This window comes from Penicillium mononematosum (assembly GCF_028829835.1).
Source record: "Penicillium mononematosum strain IBT 11891 chromosome Unknown utg000002l:1.0-8112719.0:1.0-8118358.0, whole genome shotgun sequence".
Classification (NCBI taxonomy): domain Eukaryota; kingdom Fungi; phylum Ascomycota; class Eurotiomycetes; order Eurotiales; family Aspergillaceae; genus Penicillium; species Penicillium mononematosum.
Genome location: NW_026643272.1, coordinates 746698 through 759617, shown reverse-complemented (window position 1 = coordinate 759617; position 12920 = coordinate 746698). Strand labels below are relative to the sequence as shown.

At 54.6% G+C, this 12920-nt stretch overlaps 3 protein-coding genes across 3 annotated transcripts; 2 read left to right on the top strand and 1 right to left on the bottom strand.

Moving 5' to 3' along the window:
* Positions 1-152: 152 nt before the first annotated feature.
* On the bottom strand, positions 153-1121 carry N7519_002025 (alpha/beta hydrolase; the record flags this gene model as incomplete). Its single annotated transcript, XM_057288803.1, has 3 exons — positions 153-855; positions 941-960; positions 1014-1121. The coding sequence occupies 3 exons, from the start codon at positions 1119-1121 to the stop codon at positions 153-155; spliced, it is 831 nt and encodes a 276-aa protein (XP_057150005.1).
* A 1090-nt stretch (positions 1122-2211) lies between these two features.
* N7519_002024 (type I polyketide synthase) lies at positions 2212-9594 on the top strand (the record flags this gene model as incomplete). The annotated part of the gene is made up of 5 exons (XM_057288802.1): positions 2212-2834; positions 2890-4429; positions 4479-6618; positions 6682-7063; positions 7119-9594. The coding sequence occupies 5 exons, from the start codon at positions 2212-2214 to the stop codon at positions 9592-9594; spliced, it is 7161 nt and encodes a 2386-aa protein (XP_057150004.1).
* Positions 9595-9902: 308 nt separating this feature from the next.
* N7519_002023 (M28 family metallopeptidase) lies at positions 9903-12863 on the top strand (the record flags this gene model as incomplete). Its single annotated transcript, XM_057288801.1, has 1 exon — positions 9903-12863. One exon carries the CDS (start codon positions 9903-9905, stop codon positions 12861-12863), a length of 2961 nt encoding a protein of 986 aa, XP_057150003.1.
* Between the last annotated feature and the right edge of the window lie 57 nt (positions 12864-12920).

The window sequence follows — 12920 nt, the reverse complement described above, 5'->3', positions numbered from 1 at the left end:
ATGTTACTCCGTGCACCTTAGAGTGCACTAACTAGCAACCTTGGAAGCATTCCCCTCTTCACTAAGTATCTCATGCCCCTAGTAACCTAACACTTCGGACAGTAATAGACACAGACAATCCTCGTCATCGAATCACGTATCCCGATTCCTTATTAATACCATAGCTTCCACGCAAACTCCGTCTGTACGCGATTAACAGCATCCTGATGCGCCCCCTCCAAAATATCCATATGCACCGCCCCTTCCTGTACATACAGCTCCTTATCCACCATCAACGCGCTAAAGTGCCTCTTCTGCGCCTCCGTGCCAACAACCGCATCCTGCTCCGCCAGAACAAAGAGCACCGGCCGCGTAATATACTTCCACATATGGCCCGGTTCCCAAAGCAGCAGGTTCCTATACGTGCCTACCGTCGTGCGATTGACATGGTTGGGCGCGAGCTCCGCACGCAGCGGATCATTCACGTCTTGCGCATTGAGTAATCTCATCGCGACCTCGCGCTCAAAGCCCAAGTTGAAACCGGCTGGGTTCTCGCCAGTGTTCGTCAGCATGGGGACGTAGAAGGGGTCGTTGCCTTTGAGACGAGACTCGCGGTCCTGTGCGGCCTTGGACAGCACGGCAGACAGTTTGGGTAAGTTCTGCGTTGCGCCGACGACGGGGCATACGGCGATTGTGAAGCGGGCGCGTGGGTCAAGTGCGCTTGTTACGAGGGCAATGCTGGCGCCGAGTGACATACCCCAGAGGGCGACGCCCTGCGACCGGTCGATGTTTGGGTGGGAGAGAAGGTAGGTTAGGGCGTCGGAGAGGTCGTCGACGGATTGGAAGGGGTTGATGTCGTTGCGTGGGGTGCCGTCGCTGAGGCCCACGCCGCGCGGGTCATAGATTCAGGGCAGTGACGCCGGCGCGTTGGAAGGATGCTGCCGTGGTTGGGAGGCCGAGCATTTCCTTGGTTGCGTTGAACTGGGAGATGTTATTAGTGGAACGGGCTATACGGGGGATTTAGCCGTACGTACGCCCGGTGTCATGATAATTCCTGGTCCTCGCTGGTCTGCTGGGAAGAGACGGCCGCGAAGGACAGTGTTATCAAGGGTGCGGAACTGGACGTCCTCGTGGGCAGGCATGTTTGGATGTGTGAGATCAAGTGTTGCGATAGTATAGAGACGAAGAGACAAGTTTCGAGCTATAGCCTGAAAACAGGTGAGTGTCCCTCACTCTAGGCTCCGATCTTTGCTGGGCAATATTTGCAAAGTTCAGTGTATGAATTGCAAGGTTCGTAATGTAATTTTCAATTCCCAATTGATGTTGTCCCCATTCCTTCGAGCGTCGACATGATGGCCTGGACCGCCGATCACACGAGCAGATGCCGTAAATGGATCAGGCTGGATTCTATTGGCACGTTCGCCTGTGAGATAACGCCGAGCCCCTCTTCCATGAATCGAAGTGCGACCGAAGGATCGAAGTGCGATTACTCCATCCAGCCTCGCGGGAGGATGATTTGATGCAGCTCCGTGCAAATCTTAGGTGAGATCTTACGTGAGATCATGCTCGGAAAGTACGGATGCCTTAAATATTGCTGGATAGCTAAATAGCTCTCTCATCCGACCTTCCTCTCCTCCCCACACGCCCCTTCCGACCAGATCTACATGCATGCGGCCCGAACAGGACAGGACGGGCCGGCCCCCCACGGGACGGCCCTAGGGGCCTGGGCCACCTGGTGGACTGTTCCAGCTCCACAATTTCTTGGCTGCGTATGTATCGGACAAACACAGCGTGACTGTGCCTGTCAGCTTTACTCCGCTCGTCTGGGCCCCTGGTGTACTCAAGGTCCGGACACAGGCCAATACGGTTTGCTTTCCATACATGTGGCTTGACCTCTACAGGGTATACACTCCTGACTGGCCCATGGGGCGCCTGAAGTGTGAGTCAAAAATGATCCTTTCTTATCACCGGGCATACCAAAGAACTCCGAGACGCCAGAGATGGCGTGATGCCGTGTCGCGGACATGGGGCGGGAAAGTTGTTGGCCGATGCACACGTCTGATAGGGCAATCTTGAGTAGAGAGACGGAACAGTGCCGAAGTGCATGTAGAGAGCGGCCAGGGAGAGTATCGATATGGGCCAGCCGTGTTGCGTTATATGCAGCTTGGTTAGCACTGGCATTTTGGCTCCATCCTACGTCTACCGACCCTCTTCTTCAATACACTTAGCAAGATGCCTGGACTCTCAAACGGTAGCATGAATGGACACACCGAAGTCGGTGGAGTCGATCACGCGAACCATACCCTAAGTGAGAATGCTCACGGTGCACTGCCTAACGGCAGTAGCCCCTATACCCAAGAGCCTGTGGCCGTGGTAAGCATGGCCTGCAGGCTCCCGGACTCATGTCACACCCCACGAGCCTTCTGGCGGTTCCTTGAGGAGGGGCGAATTGCCATCAACACGCCCCCAGGAACTCGATACTCTCTGAATACACATTACGATGGCTCACTCAAGCCGCAAACCATGGCCTCCCCGGGAGGAATGTTCCTTCAAGACGTCGACCCCCGCGATATTGATGCCCAGTTCTTTCGGCTTTCAGGAATCGAGGCCACTTCCATGGATCCACAGCAACGCCAGTTACTGGAGGTTGTCTACGAAGGCCTCGAAAATGCGGGCGTCACCTTGGAGCAACTCGACGGAGCGCCTGTAGGCTGCTTCGTCAGCTCGTTTGCCAGTGACTATGGTGATATGCAGGCGCGCGATCCAGAAAATCGTGCCTCGGCCACAGTTGTTGGCGTGGGTAGAGCCATGCTCAGCAATCGCCTGAGTCACTTCCTCAACATCAAAGGGCCAAGGTTAGTTGTATTCCCTAGCGTGTCAACGGGCTGTCGCTAATAAGGTTCCCTATAGTATGACAATCGACACTGCCTGCTCCGGGGCCCTCATCGGGTTAGACCTTGCGATGAGATACCTCCAATCCAATGAGATATCCTCGGCAATCGTAGCAGGGGCCAATCTCTACTGCAGCCCGGAGCATGTGATGGATCATTACATGGGTGCGAACGGTGCCGCGTCCCTGTCTGGGCGTTGTCACACGTTCGACTCTAAGGCAGACGGATACATCAAGGCTGAGGCAGTCAACATGGTGTATCTCAAGCGCCTAAGCGATGCTATCAAGGATAGAGACCCTATTCGCGCCGTCATCCGCGGAACTGCCACCAATAGTGACGGCTGGACCGCTGGTATCGCGAGCCCCAACCCCGAAGCACAGTCGGCTGCTATTCGACAGGCGTATCAGAACGCAGGAATAAAGGATCTCTCGCTAACGAGCTACGTTGAGTTCCACGGCACCGGAACAAGAGCGGGTGATTCTCTGGAGGCGGAAGGTGTTGCGACCGTCTTCACACCGTTCCAAAAGCCTGGCCGTCCCTTGCGAATTGGCTCCGTGAAAAGCAATATCGGTCACTCGGAACCAGCCGCTGGCTTGTCCGGACTTCTGAAGACCGTTCTTAGCTTGGAGCATGGTGTTATTCCTGGCAATCCGACATTTTTAAGCCCTAGTCCTAAGATCGACTTTGAAGCACTCCGGCTATATACTTCAAGGACAGCTACTCCCTGGCCAAAGGTTGACACGCGGCGAGCTAGCATCAATTCGTTTGGGTATGGGGGCTCCAATGCTCATGTCATCATTGACGAGGCTAAGGACCTGGGTCACCACCACGTCTCTTCTTATATAAACACAGAGACGGATGATATATTTGCCGAAGAATCAGCCACGCGACCCTATCTTTTAGTCTTTTCAGCAAACGACGAAAAGACACTGGATGCCCAGGCCGCTGCATTAGATCGTCATCTATCCGATCCCGCTGTGAAGGTCTCACTTCGCGATCTTGCGTATACGTTGAGCGAACGGAGATCCCGCCACTATCACCGCGCCTTTGCCGTCACGAGCACCTTAACCCTTGACCTACCCACTTTGAGTCGAGGACATGTATCCGGCCAGAAGCCCAGAGTTGGGTTCGTCTTTACTGGGCAAGGAGCCCAGTGGCCCACAATGGGAAGAGGGCTTGTCGAATCATTTCCCCTCGCAGCTCGCACTATCCAGCACTTGGATAGAGTACTACAAGACGCTCATGATCCGCCCTCCTGGTCGCTCTATGCGCAATTGACTGCCGATGATGCCCAGGTTCAGCGCCCGGAACTATCTCAGCCGCTTGTCACGGCACTCCAACTAGCGATCCTAGCTGTATTCCAGCTTGCCGGTGTGGTTCCAGAAGCGGTGGTTGGGCATTCGTCCGGAGAAATTGCAGCAGCTGTCGCTGCAGGCTACCTCTCTCCCGAGCAGGCTATTCTGATAGCGTACTATCGGGGCAAGGCAACTTCTGAAGCTGTGTACGAAGTCCCTGTCGGGATGATGGCTGTCGGTCTCAGGGCCCGACCAAGTTCTTCCGTATGTGAAAGGCACGACTGTTGAGGTTGCCTGCGTCAACAGCCCACAGGGTGTCACCCTATCTGGGGTGAAGTCAGAGCTTGTCGCCATCGAAGAACGAGTCAAGGATGCTGGTCATTTCGCAAGACTCCTTCGCGTGGATGCGGCATATCATTCCCACCACATGGGGTCTATCGCTGGCCGTTATGAGGAACTCCTGAGGCAACATGTCGAGTGGCCGAAGCACGATGGAAACAAGGGATCCATTATGGTATCATCAACCACTGGCGAAACCATTACAAATCCACCGGGGCCTGCTTACTGGGTAGCCAACATGGTCTCACCTGTGCTCTTCAGCCAGGCCACTCAACAGCTAGTGACAGGGGCAGAGGGCGTGGATTACCTCCTTGAAATCGGGCCAAGTGACGCACTCTTAGGGCCGATCAATCAGATCAAGAAGGCCGCTTCATCCTCGACCGGGTATGGCTCGGCCTGGAAGCGCGGCCCTCTCGCAGTCTTGACCTTGCTCAACGCAGCCGGGACACTGTTCACCATGGGTTACCCCATTTCTCTACAGGCATTTAACGACGACGCTGCCGATACTCCCCCGATGTTTGTATCAGACCTGCCCAACTACCAGTGGAACCACTCCGTCAAGTACTGGCACGAGAGTGAATCGAGTCACGATTGGCGCTACCGCAAGTTCCCCTATCATGACCTCCTTGGTAGTAAAATCCTCGGTAGCCCATGGGCCAATCCGGTATGGAAAAACGTGCTGCGTCTCAGCGACATCACCTGGCTACGTGACCATCTCCTCGGAGACAGCGTCATCTTCCCCGCGGCGGGCTACATTGCCATGGCTATTGAAGCGATCTACCAGAAGAAGTATGCGATGGGAGAGATTCCAGAGGGGACTCTTGCCTCAGAACTCCCCTTCAAATTGCGAAATGTGACATTCCCACGTATGCTTACGCTGGACACAAACGGCGGGACCAAGATCCTGTTGTCTTTGCAACCGTGCTCCAGCACCAAGGAGTCATGGCACGAGTTCACTGTGTCCACAATTACAAAGGATGGCTCAATTGAAGAACACTCCCGGGGACTTGTGAGTGTTGGGGACAAGAGCCTTCCCCGGCCACCAACCAGTGCCCTCGACATTGCACCTCTGCAACATCCAGTCCCAGGCGCGGTATGGTACAAGGCCATGCGCCACGTCGGCTACCACTTTGGACCTGCATTCCAGCCCTGCCAACAAGTCGAAGCCAAGGCAGACTCGCGTCAATGCCGGGCTTTGGTGCGATTGCAAGCCCCCGAGTCTCGGTATCCGCAGAGCCAGTACGCAATGCACCCCGCCGCGATCGACGGCTGCTTACAGATTGCCACTGTTGCCCTGAACCGTGGTCATCATTCTGCGATTAACACCCTCATGCCCCCTGCCCTCATTGATAACCTTGTCATTTTCCCGCACGAGGTTCCATCCAGCGGTGAGGCGATTGTAGCCTCCGAGGCTGTATGGAGCGGCGTTGGCCGGCCAGATGACAATAAACGCTACGTCAGTGATATTCGCGCGATCTCCCAGGAAAGCAATGAACTCCTATTCCACCTTGAGGGCTTACGATATCACGCTATCAATGCGAGCGCTGACCGGCCCCATGCCTTCACTCAGGTGGTCTGGAACCCAGACATTGACTTCATCACATCGGCTCAGACGGCGCATATCTTACAGGCGGCAGTGTCATCAGACAAAGCCAATGGCGATGGCAATGGCAATGGCAATGGCGATGTCGCCGCAACTCTGACACAGATGGCCAAGCTACTGGCACTCATCGCGCACAAACGCCCGTCGGCGAAGGTGATTGAGGTGGCGCTACGCGACGGCCCCACGGCTGGTGAGTCACTGTACCTCGACCATGTTCGCGCTGGGGCGGGTCCTATTGCCAGGGGGTGTAGCTACCGCTTACTCGCTCCGTCTCGACACGCTGGACTCGTGGCGCATGAGAAATACGCCACGGAACCGGGTGTTGCCGTGCAGGTGATGGATACGGAACACGGGCCTTTTGACGACATTGAAGGGAAGTACGACTTCATTGTCCTGAAGGTCCCCGAAGGGGAGCCGGAGCTTGAACAAACCATCCAGCGCGCACGGGATGCCCTGGCAGTGAATGGATATTTGGTTGTGGTGAGGGTAGTCGGGCTTCCATTCCTGAATGGTATGTATCATTTCCAAGTTTTCCCAATGTATGTTGATGCCGAAGATATCTAACTATTATTAGGTGGTACTTCCAGCCCGAGCGGTCTCGACACCGTTCATGATATCCATACCCCTAGGGGCGGGATCCTCAATCTGCTCTACATTGGAGCCCTGAGGGAAGAAACGGCGAAAATAGGCACCCCCAGTGCAGAAAGGGACAACGTGCACTTGTTGCACTTCGATACTCCGATCCCCTCCGCTGATGTGATTCGGGATGAGCTGGCTCAGAAGGGGTGGGATACATTGCAGCACAGTCTACCGTTTGATGAGGTCCCACCGAGCAGCACGGTTCTGATTATAGATGAGATGGATCGGCCAGTTCTCTCTGCCTTGGCGGACAAACAGTTTGTCGCCCTGCGAGGCCTGCTGGAGCAGCAATGCCGCGTAGTATGGGTCACTAAGGGGTGGGTTCCCACGTCAACATATTTATGGTTTGTGCAACTTGCTGAAAATACATAGGTCTCAAATGAGGGTTACGAACCCAGAGCAAGGCCTCATTTTCGGAGTTGCGCGGTCGCTTCGAGCAGAGTACCCATCCAACCTTATCCTGTGTCTGGATGTAGAGTCCACGACCAGTATCGGAAGCTTGGAGGCGATTGACACAGCCCTTCGTCATATCACCTCTGTAGCTGACCTTCAGCAAGCGGACAGCGAGTTCGTGGAGCGAGATGGAATGTATCATGTGAGTCGTGTTATAGCAGATGACGTGCTGAACCAGGCGCAAAAGGAAAGCGAGGAAGGAGAAGAGGGAGGAGCACCTGTTCGCGAGGACATTATCCACGACCACAAGTCCCACATCCGCTTGATCAGCGAGAGACCTGGTACGTTGGATAAATTGGTCTACAGGGAAATTCCCTCTCTGTCGAAGCTTGCAGACGACGAGGTTGAGGTAGAGGTTCACGCGGCAGGGATGAACTTCAAGGACCTAGCCAACGCGATGGGATTCGTGCCGGCCAATGAGCACTTGTTCGGCCTGGAGTGCACAGGAATCGTCACTTCTATCGGCGACGCTGTAAGCACCGTCAAACCTGGAGACCGAGTGCTCATGGTCCGGCGAGACGGCGGCTGCTTCGCCAACCGCGTGAGAAACCGCTGGCATGCTGTCCACCCTTTGCCCGACTGGGTCTCGTTTGAAGCCGGGACAACCCTTGGAATTGCAGTGCACACGGCTGTCTATGGCCTCGTGACGCTGGCCAACCTTCAAAAGGGACAGTCTGTCCTAATCCATTCTGCGTCTGGTGGTGTCGGTCTGGCGGCCATTGAGCTGTGCCACTATCTCGGCGCAGAAATCTACGTGACCGTCGGTACGGATGCAAAACGGGATTTCCTGGCCGAGCAATATGGGGTGTCGCGAGACCGCATGTTCTCTTCGCGTAGCACGGCCTTCGCTAAAGAATTGATGAAGGCGACCAATGGCCGCGGAGTCGACGTCTGTCTCAATTCCCTGACTGGGGACATGCTGCATGAGAGTTGGAGATGTATCGCCGAGAACGGCACTCTCGTCGAGATTGGGAAGAAGGACATGCTCGACCGAAACAGTCTCTCTATGGAGCCATTTGACCGCAACTGCTCCTACCGCGCACTTGATCTCTCGCGAAAGAGCATCAGCGACGAGACCACCTACCAAACGGGGGTCTACATCATGGACCTGGTGAGGCAACGGCATATTAAACCGCTCCACATCGGTGCGACCTTTCCCTTTACCCAAACTGTGGACGCGTTCAGGTACATGCAGCGTGGGAAGCACATTGGCAAGGTTGTTCTCTCCTTTGAGGACAGCAAGACCGTGCCGTTGCCCTTCCGACCAGCGGGCCCTATTTTCCGCCTGCGCGAGGACGGTTCATACCTCATAGCTGGTGGGCTAAAGGGTCTCTGCGGAAGCATCGCGGTCTACCTAGCTCGGAATGGGGCTAAAAATATTGTTGTCATCTGTCGCAGTGGGTACGATGACGCGCGATCCCAAAAGATTATCTACGACTGCCAGTGCCTGGGATGCCATGTCGACCAGGTAACGGGGGACATCACATCCCTTGACGACGTCCGCCGTGCTTTCACGACTGCTTCTATGCCCGTCATCGGGGTGATCCAAGGCGCAATGGTCCTCCGCGACCGCATGTTCGCAACCATGACACCCGATGAGTTCAGGCAGCCCATTGCACCCAAAGTAGCTGGTACTTGGAACTTGCATCAGGCATCTCTCGAGGGGCCAACATCCCTAGACTTCTTCACCCTGCTCTCAAGCGTGAGTGGTCTGGTTGGACAGCTTGGACAGGCCAACTACGCCGCAGGCAACACCTTCCTTGACTCCTTCGCGGCGTACCGGCTCCAGCAGGGCCTTCGAGCCTGCTCAATTAACCTCGGGCCCATTGAAGAAGTCGGGTATCTAGCCAACGATGACCAGGGGGCGATGCTCAATCGCGTCTTTGAAACCCGCGGCTGGATACCCATCCATGAAGCCCTGCTACATCAAATCCTGCGCACCAGTGTTCTACAGCAAACGCATTGCCTGAACTCATCGCATACCGGCCAACTCGTCACAGCGATCATGCCCGGTAATACCCCCTTCGAGCCCGTCCACCGGTTCAGCGCTCTAGCCGGCCACAATACAACCAAGACCGGCGGCGACGTCAACGCCGAGTCCAAATCAAAGTTGATGCTCCTCAAGAAGGGCTCGGCAAGCGATACCGATCACGCCATTTTGCTTGCTGCTGCTGTGGAGTTAGTAAATCCTGTTTTGATGCGCAGTCTGGGAGTTGCGGAGCCTTTGGACCCCACGCGCCCGCTGAGCAATTATGGAGTCGACTCGCTGGTCGCGGTTGAGTTGAGAAATTGGATCCGCCAGCAGTTGGATATTGAGGTTAGCGCGTTGGAGATTGTAGGTGCTCGGACTTTAACCGCGTTGTGTGAGACGCTTTTGGATAAGCTGGCGCGGTAGTCACAGATCTCGCAGTTTTCATCAGTGTTGCCCTTCCTTTTGTATATAAATACATATGTACCTTATAGCCCTCGTATTTATCTAGTTCGATCTGATCATTAGGTTTTGTTTTCCAGATTTATCGTGTTTAAACGGAAAGGGAAAGCCATCTGCGCAAAATCCGATGTATATGCATGTGTACATAAATGTATGGAAAAATTATGTACTGTAATGACGGTACGACAAGCTCCCCCCCGCATTTGCCTCAATTTCGACTCCAACTTCAACCTCCACCCATTCATTCATTCTCAGCTTGAACAGCATAGGGTATGGCTACCCGCAAGGCCAGAAACCCTCTGGCATTTACGCCATGGCCGGTAACAATCTTCACTACCGCCGTGTACCTCGCCTTGATTATCCCATTGCTGGTGATCCACCACAACGTCCCACCCGCGCCCCGGACGAGCCCCAACGGCCTCAACCTCACAGAGGCATGGCAAGATCTCCAAAGCCTGACAAAAGGCTTCCACCCCTACAACTCGCACCAGAATGACGAGGTCCGCTCGTGGTTGCTCGAACGCATCGACGCGATCAAGCAGTCCGCCCCATCCACCGAGGAATACCGCGACGCGAAGGAGGAGAAGCCCGATGTTTTTGTTTTCGACGATCTGGTGTCTAACCTGACTTTTATCGATAAAAGTGTCGGCGTCTACTTTGAAGGCACCAATATCCTCGTTTACATTCGAGGCTCCGAAGATAATAAACAGAATTGGTGGGAGACACCCGGCCGAGTGCCCGTTGGCAAGGGAGGAGTGCTTGTCAACGCGCACTACGACAGTGTTTCAACCGGGTACGGAGCGACAGACGACGGAGTTGGAGTTGTGACATGTCTGCAGCTGGTGAAATACTTCCTGACACCGGGCCATGCACCGCGGCGCGGGTTAGTGGTTCTCTTCAACAATGGCGAGGAGGACTATTTGAACGGCGCACGCGCGTACAGCCAGCATCCGATGGCGCGCTTTGCCCACACATTCCTTAACCTGGAGGGTGCGGGTGCTGGAGGTCGTGCTACATTATTCCGCAGCTCGGATACGGAGGTCACCCAGGCGTATGCGAAATCAGAGCACCCATTCGGCTCGGTATTGAGCGCCAACGGGTTCGAAAAGGGTCTTATTAGCAGCCAGACGGATTATGTTGTTCTGGAGGGTATTTTGGGGCTGCGCGGTCTGGATGTCGCATTCTTTGAACCTAGAGCTCGCTACCATACCGATCAGGATGATGCCCGACACACCAATATCGACTCGCTTTGGCATATGCTCTCTACTGCTGTTGCTACAACGGAGGAGCTTGTATCTGACACCACTGATCGGTTTGACGGACATCTTCGCGACGATGGAACTGTGCCTAGCGGCTCAGGTACCCGGGCTGTTTGGTTCGATCTGTTTGGGAGCGCTTTTGCCGTGTTCCGTCTGCACACACTCTTTGCGTTATCTGTCACTCTGCTGATAGTGGCGCCGTTGACATTGCTTGTCACCAGTGTCATCCTTTCAAGGGCTGACAAGATGTATCTCTTCCGCTCATCGGTGTATTCCGAGATCAACGACGACTACATCCCATTGCGTGGTTTGCGCGGTTTCTTCCGGTTTCCGTTCTTGATCTCAATCCCTACAGCAGTGACTGTCGGATTGGCTTACATGGTGACCAAAGTCAACCCTTTTATTGCCCATAGCAGTTCATATGCCATATGGAGTATGATGATCTCAGCATGGATCTTCTTGGCTTGGTTTGTATCCCGCGTCGCCAACTCTGCACGACCATCAGCCTTTCATCGAGTCTATACCTGGACTTGGATGTTCGTTTTTACCTGGTCTCTCATGGTAGTTTGCACCGTCTATGAGCATGAGGAAGGGCTCGCTGGCGGCTATTTCATGTTCTTTTACTTTGCCGGTACCTTCTTGGCCACATGGATCTCCTACTTGGAATTGTTCGCTCTGCCGACGAAGTCAGAGTACGTCGGTAGATTAGCCGAATCACGACGGCCTAGTACCCAGGGAAGCCGGCTTGCTGCATCGGGCGATGAGCACCAGGACGACGATGCTGAAGAGGACCCGACTGAGTCAACCTCACTCTTGCACGGCCGACACCGCCCCACATTTGCCAACTACGTCCGCGTTGGGGTAGACCGCGCATCTCAAGACGAAGAGGAAGAGGAAGATCCGAACGTGTATGAACACGAGCAGGGGTGGAGTGGCGTGTTGCCGCGATGGACGTGGCTGCTGCAGCTGCTCATCACAGCTCCCGTAATTCTCATGCTGATCGTGCCGCTGGCTCTTCTGATTACTAGCGCTCTCAGCCAGACCGGTCAGGATGGTAGCCCTCAGCTCCTCATCTATCTCTTCATTTCCTGTCTTACTGCACTCCTCTTTGCACCTATGCTGCCATTTATCCACCGCTACACATACCACCTGCCTATCTTCCTACTCTTTGTTTTCATCGGAACCATGATCTACAACCTTGTGGCGTTCCCGTTCGCAGACTCTAACCGCCTGAAGCTGTTCTTCCTGCAGGAGGTCGATCTCGACAACGGGATCTCTACTGCTTCACTGACTGGCATGCCTCCGTTTGTCAAGGATGTTACCTACGGGCTCCCCAGCGCAGCTGGCCAAAATGAGTCTTGTGACTGGACTTTACGAGGCAAAAGAAAACTCCAGCGATGCTCCTGGAGTGCACCACTACCGCACGTTGTCCCCAATGGTGACTCTCTATCTGTTTCAAACGAGGATGCAGTTTCTCTGCTTGATGCTACCGAGCTGTCGCCGGACTGGATTTCCTTCAGCATTTCCCATCCTCAACCGGACAGTTCCTCTGTCCGCTTCGAAGTATCAGGCCAAAACACACGTAACTGCCGTATCAACATGGACGGCAACTCCATCACGAACTTCAGTGTGATTGGATCCTCCGCTCCAGACCACCGCTTCCTAAACCCGTCCCCAGATGGTCTGAACCGGATCCAACTGTGGAGTCGTACATGGGACAACAAGTGGACTGTTGATGTCGACTTTTCCAATCATGACTCGTCTGAGACCGATGAGGTCGACAAGTCCTCCATTACGGGCCGCATCACCTGCCTATGGAGCGACAATAACCGAGTTGGCCTCATCCCCGCTCTCGACGAGGTGAGGCAGTTCAGTCCGGCGTGGGTGGCTGTGACCAAGTTTTCTGATGGGTTGATTGAGGGATCTCGAGCATTCGAGATCAAGCGTTCGAGCCTCGGAGCTTTGGGGTCTTGAGTCTTGGTAGGAGGAACGTGGTCCCTAGCACCTTTTTCTATGTACGATTTATGAGCT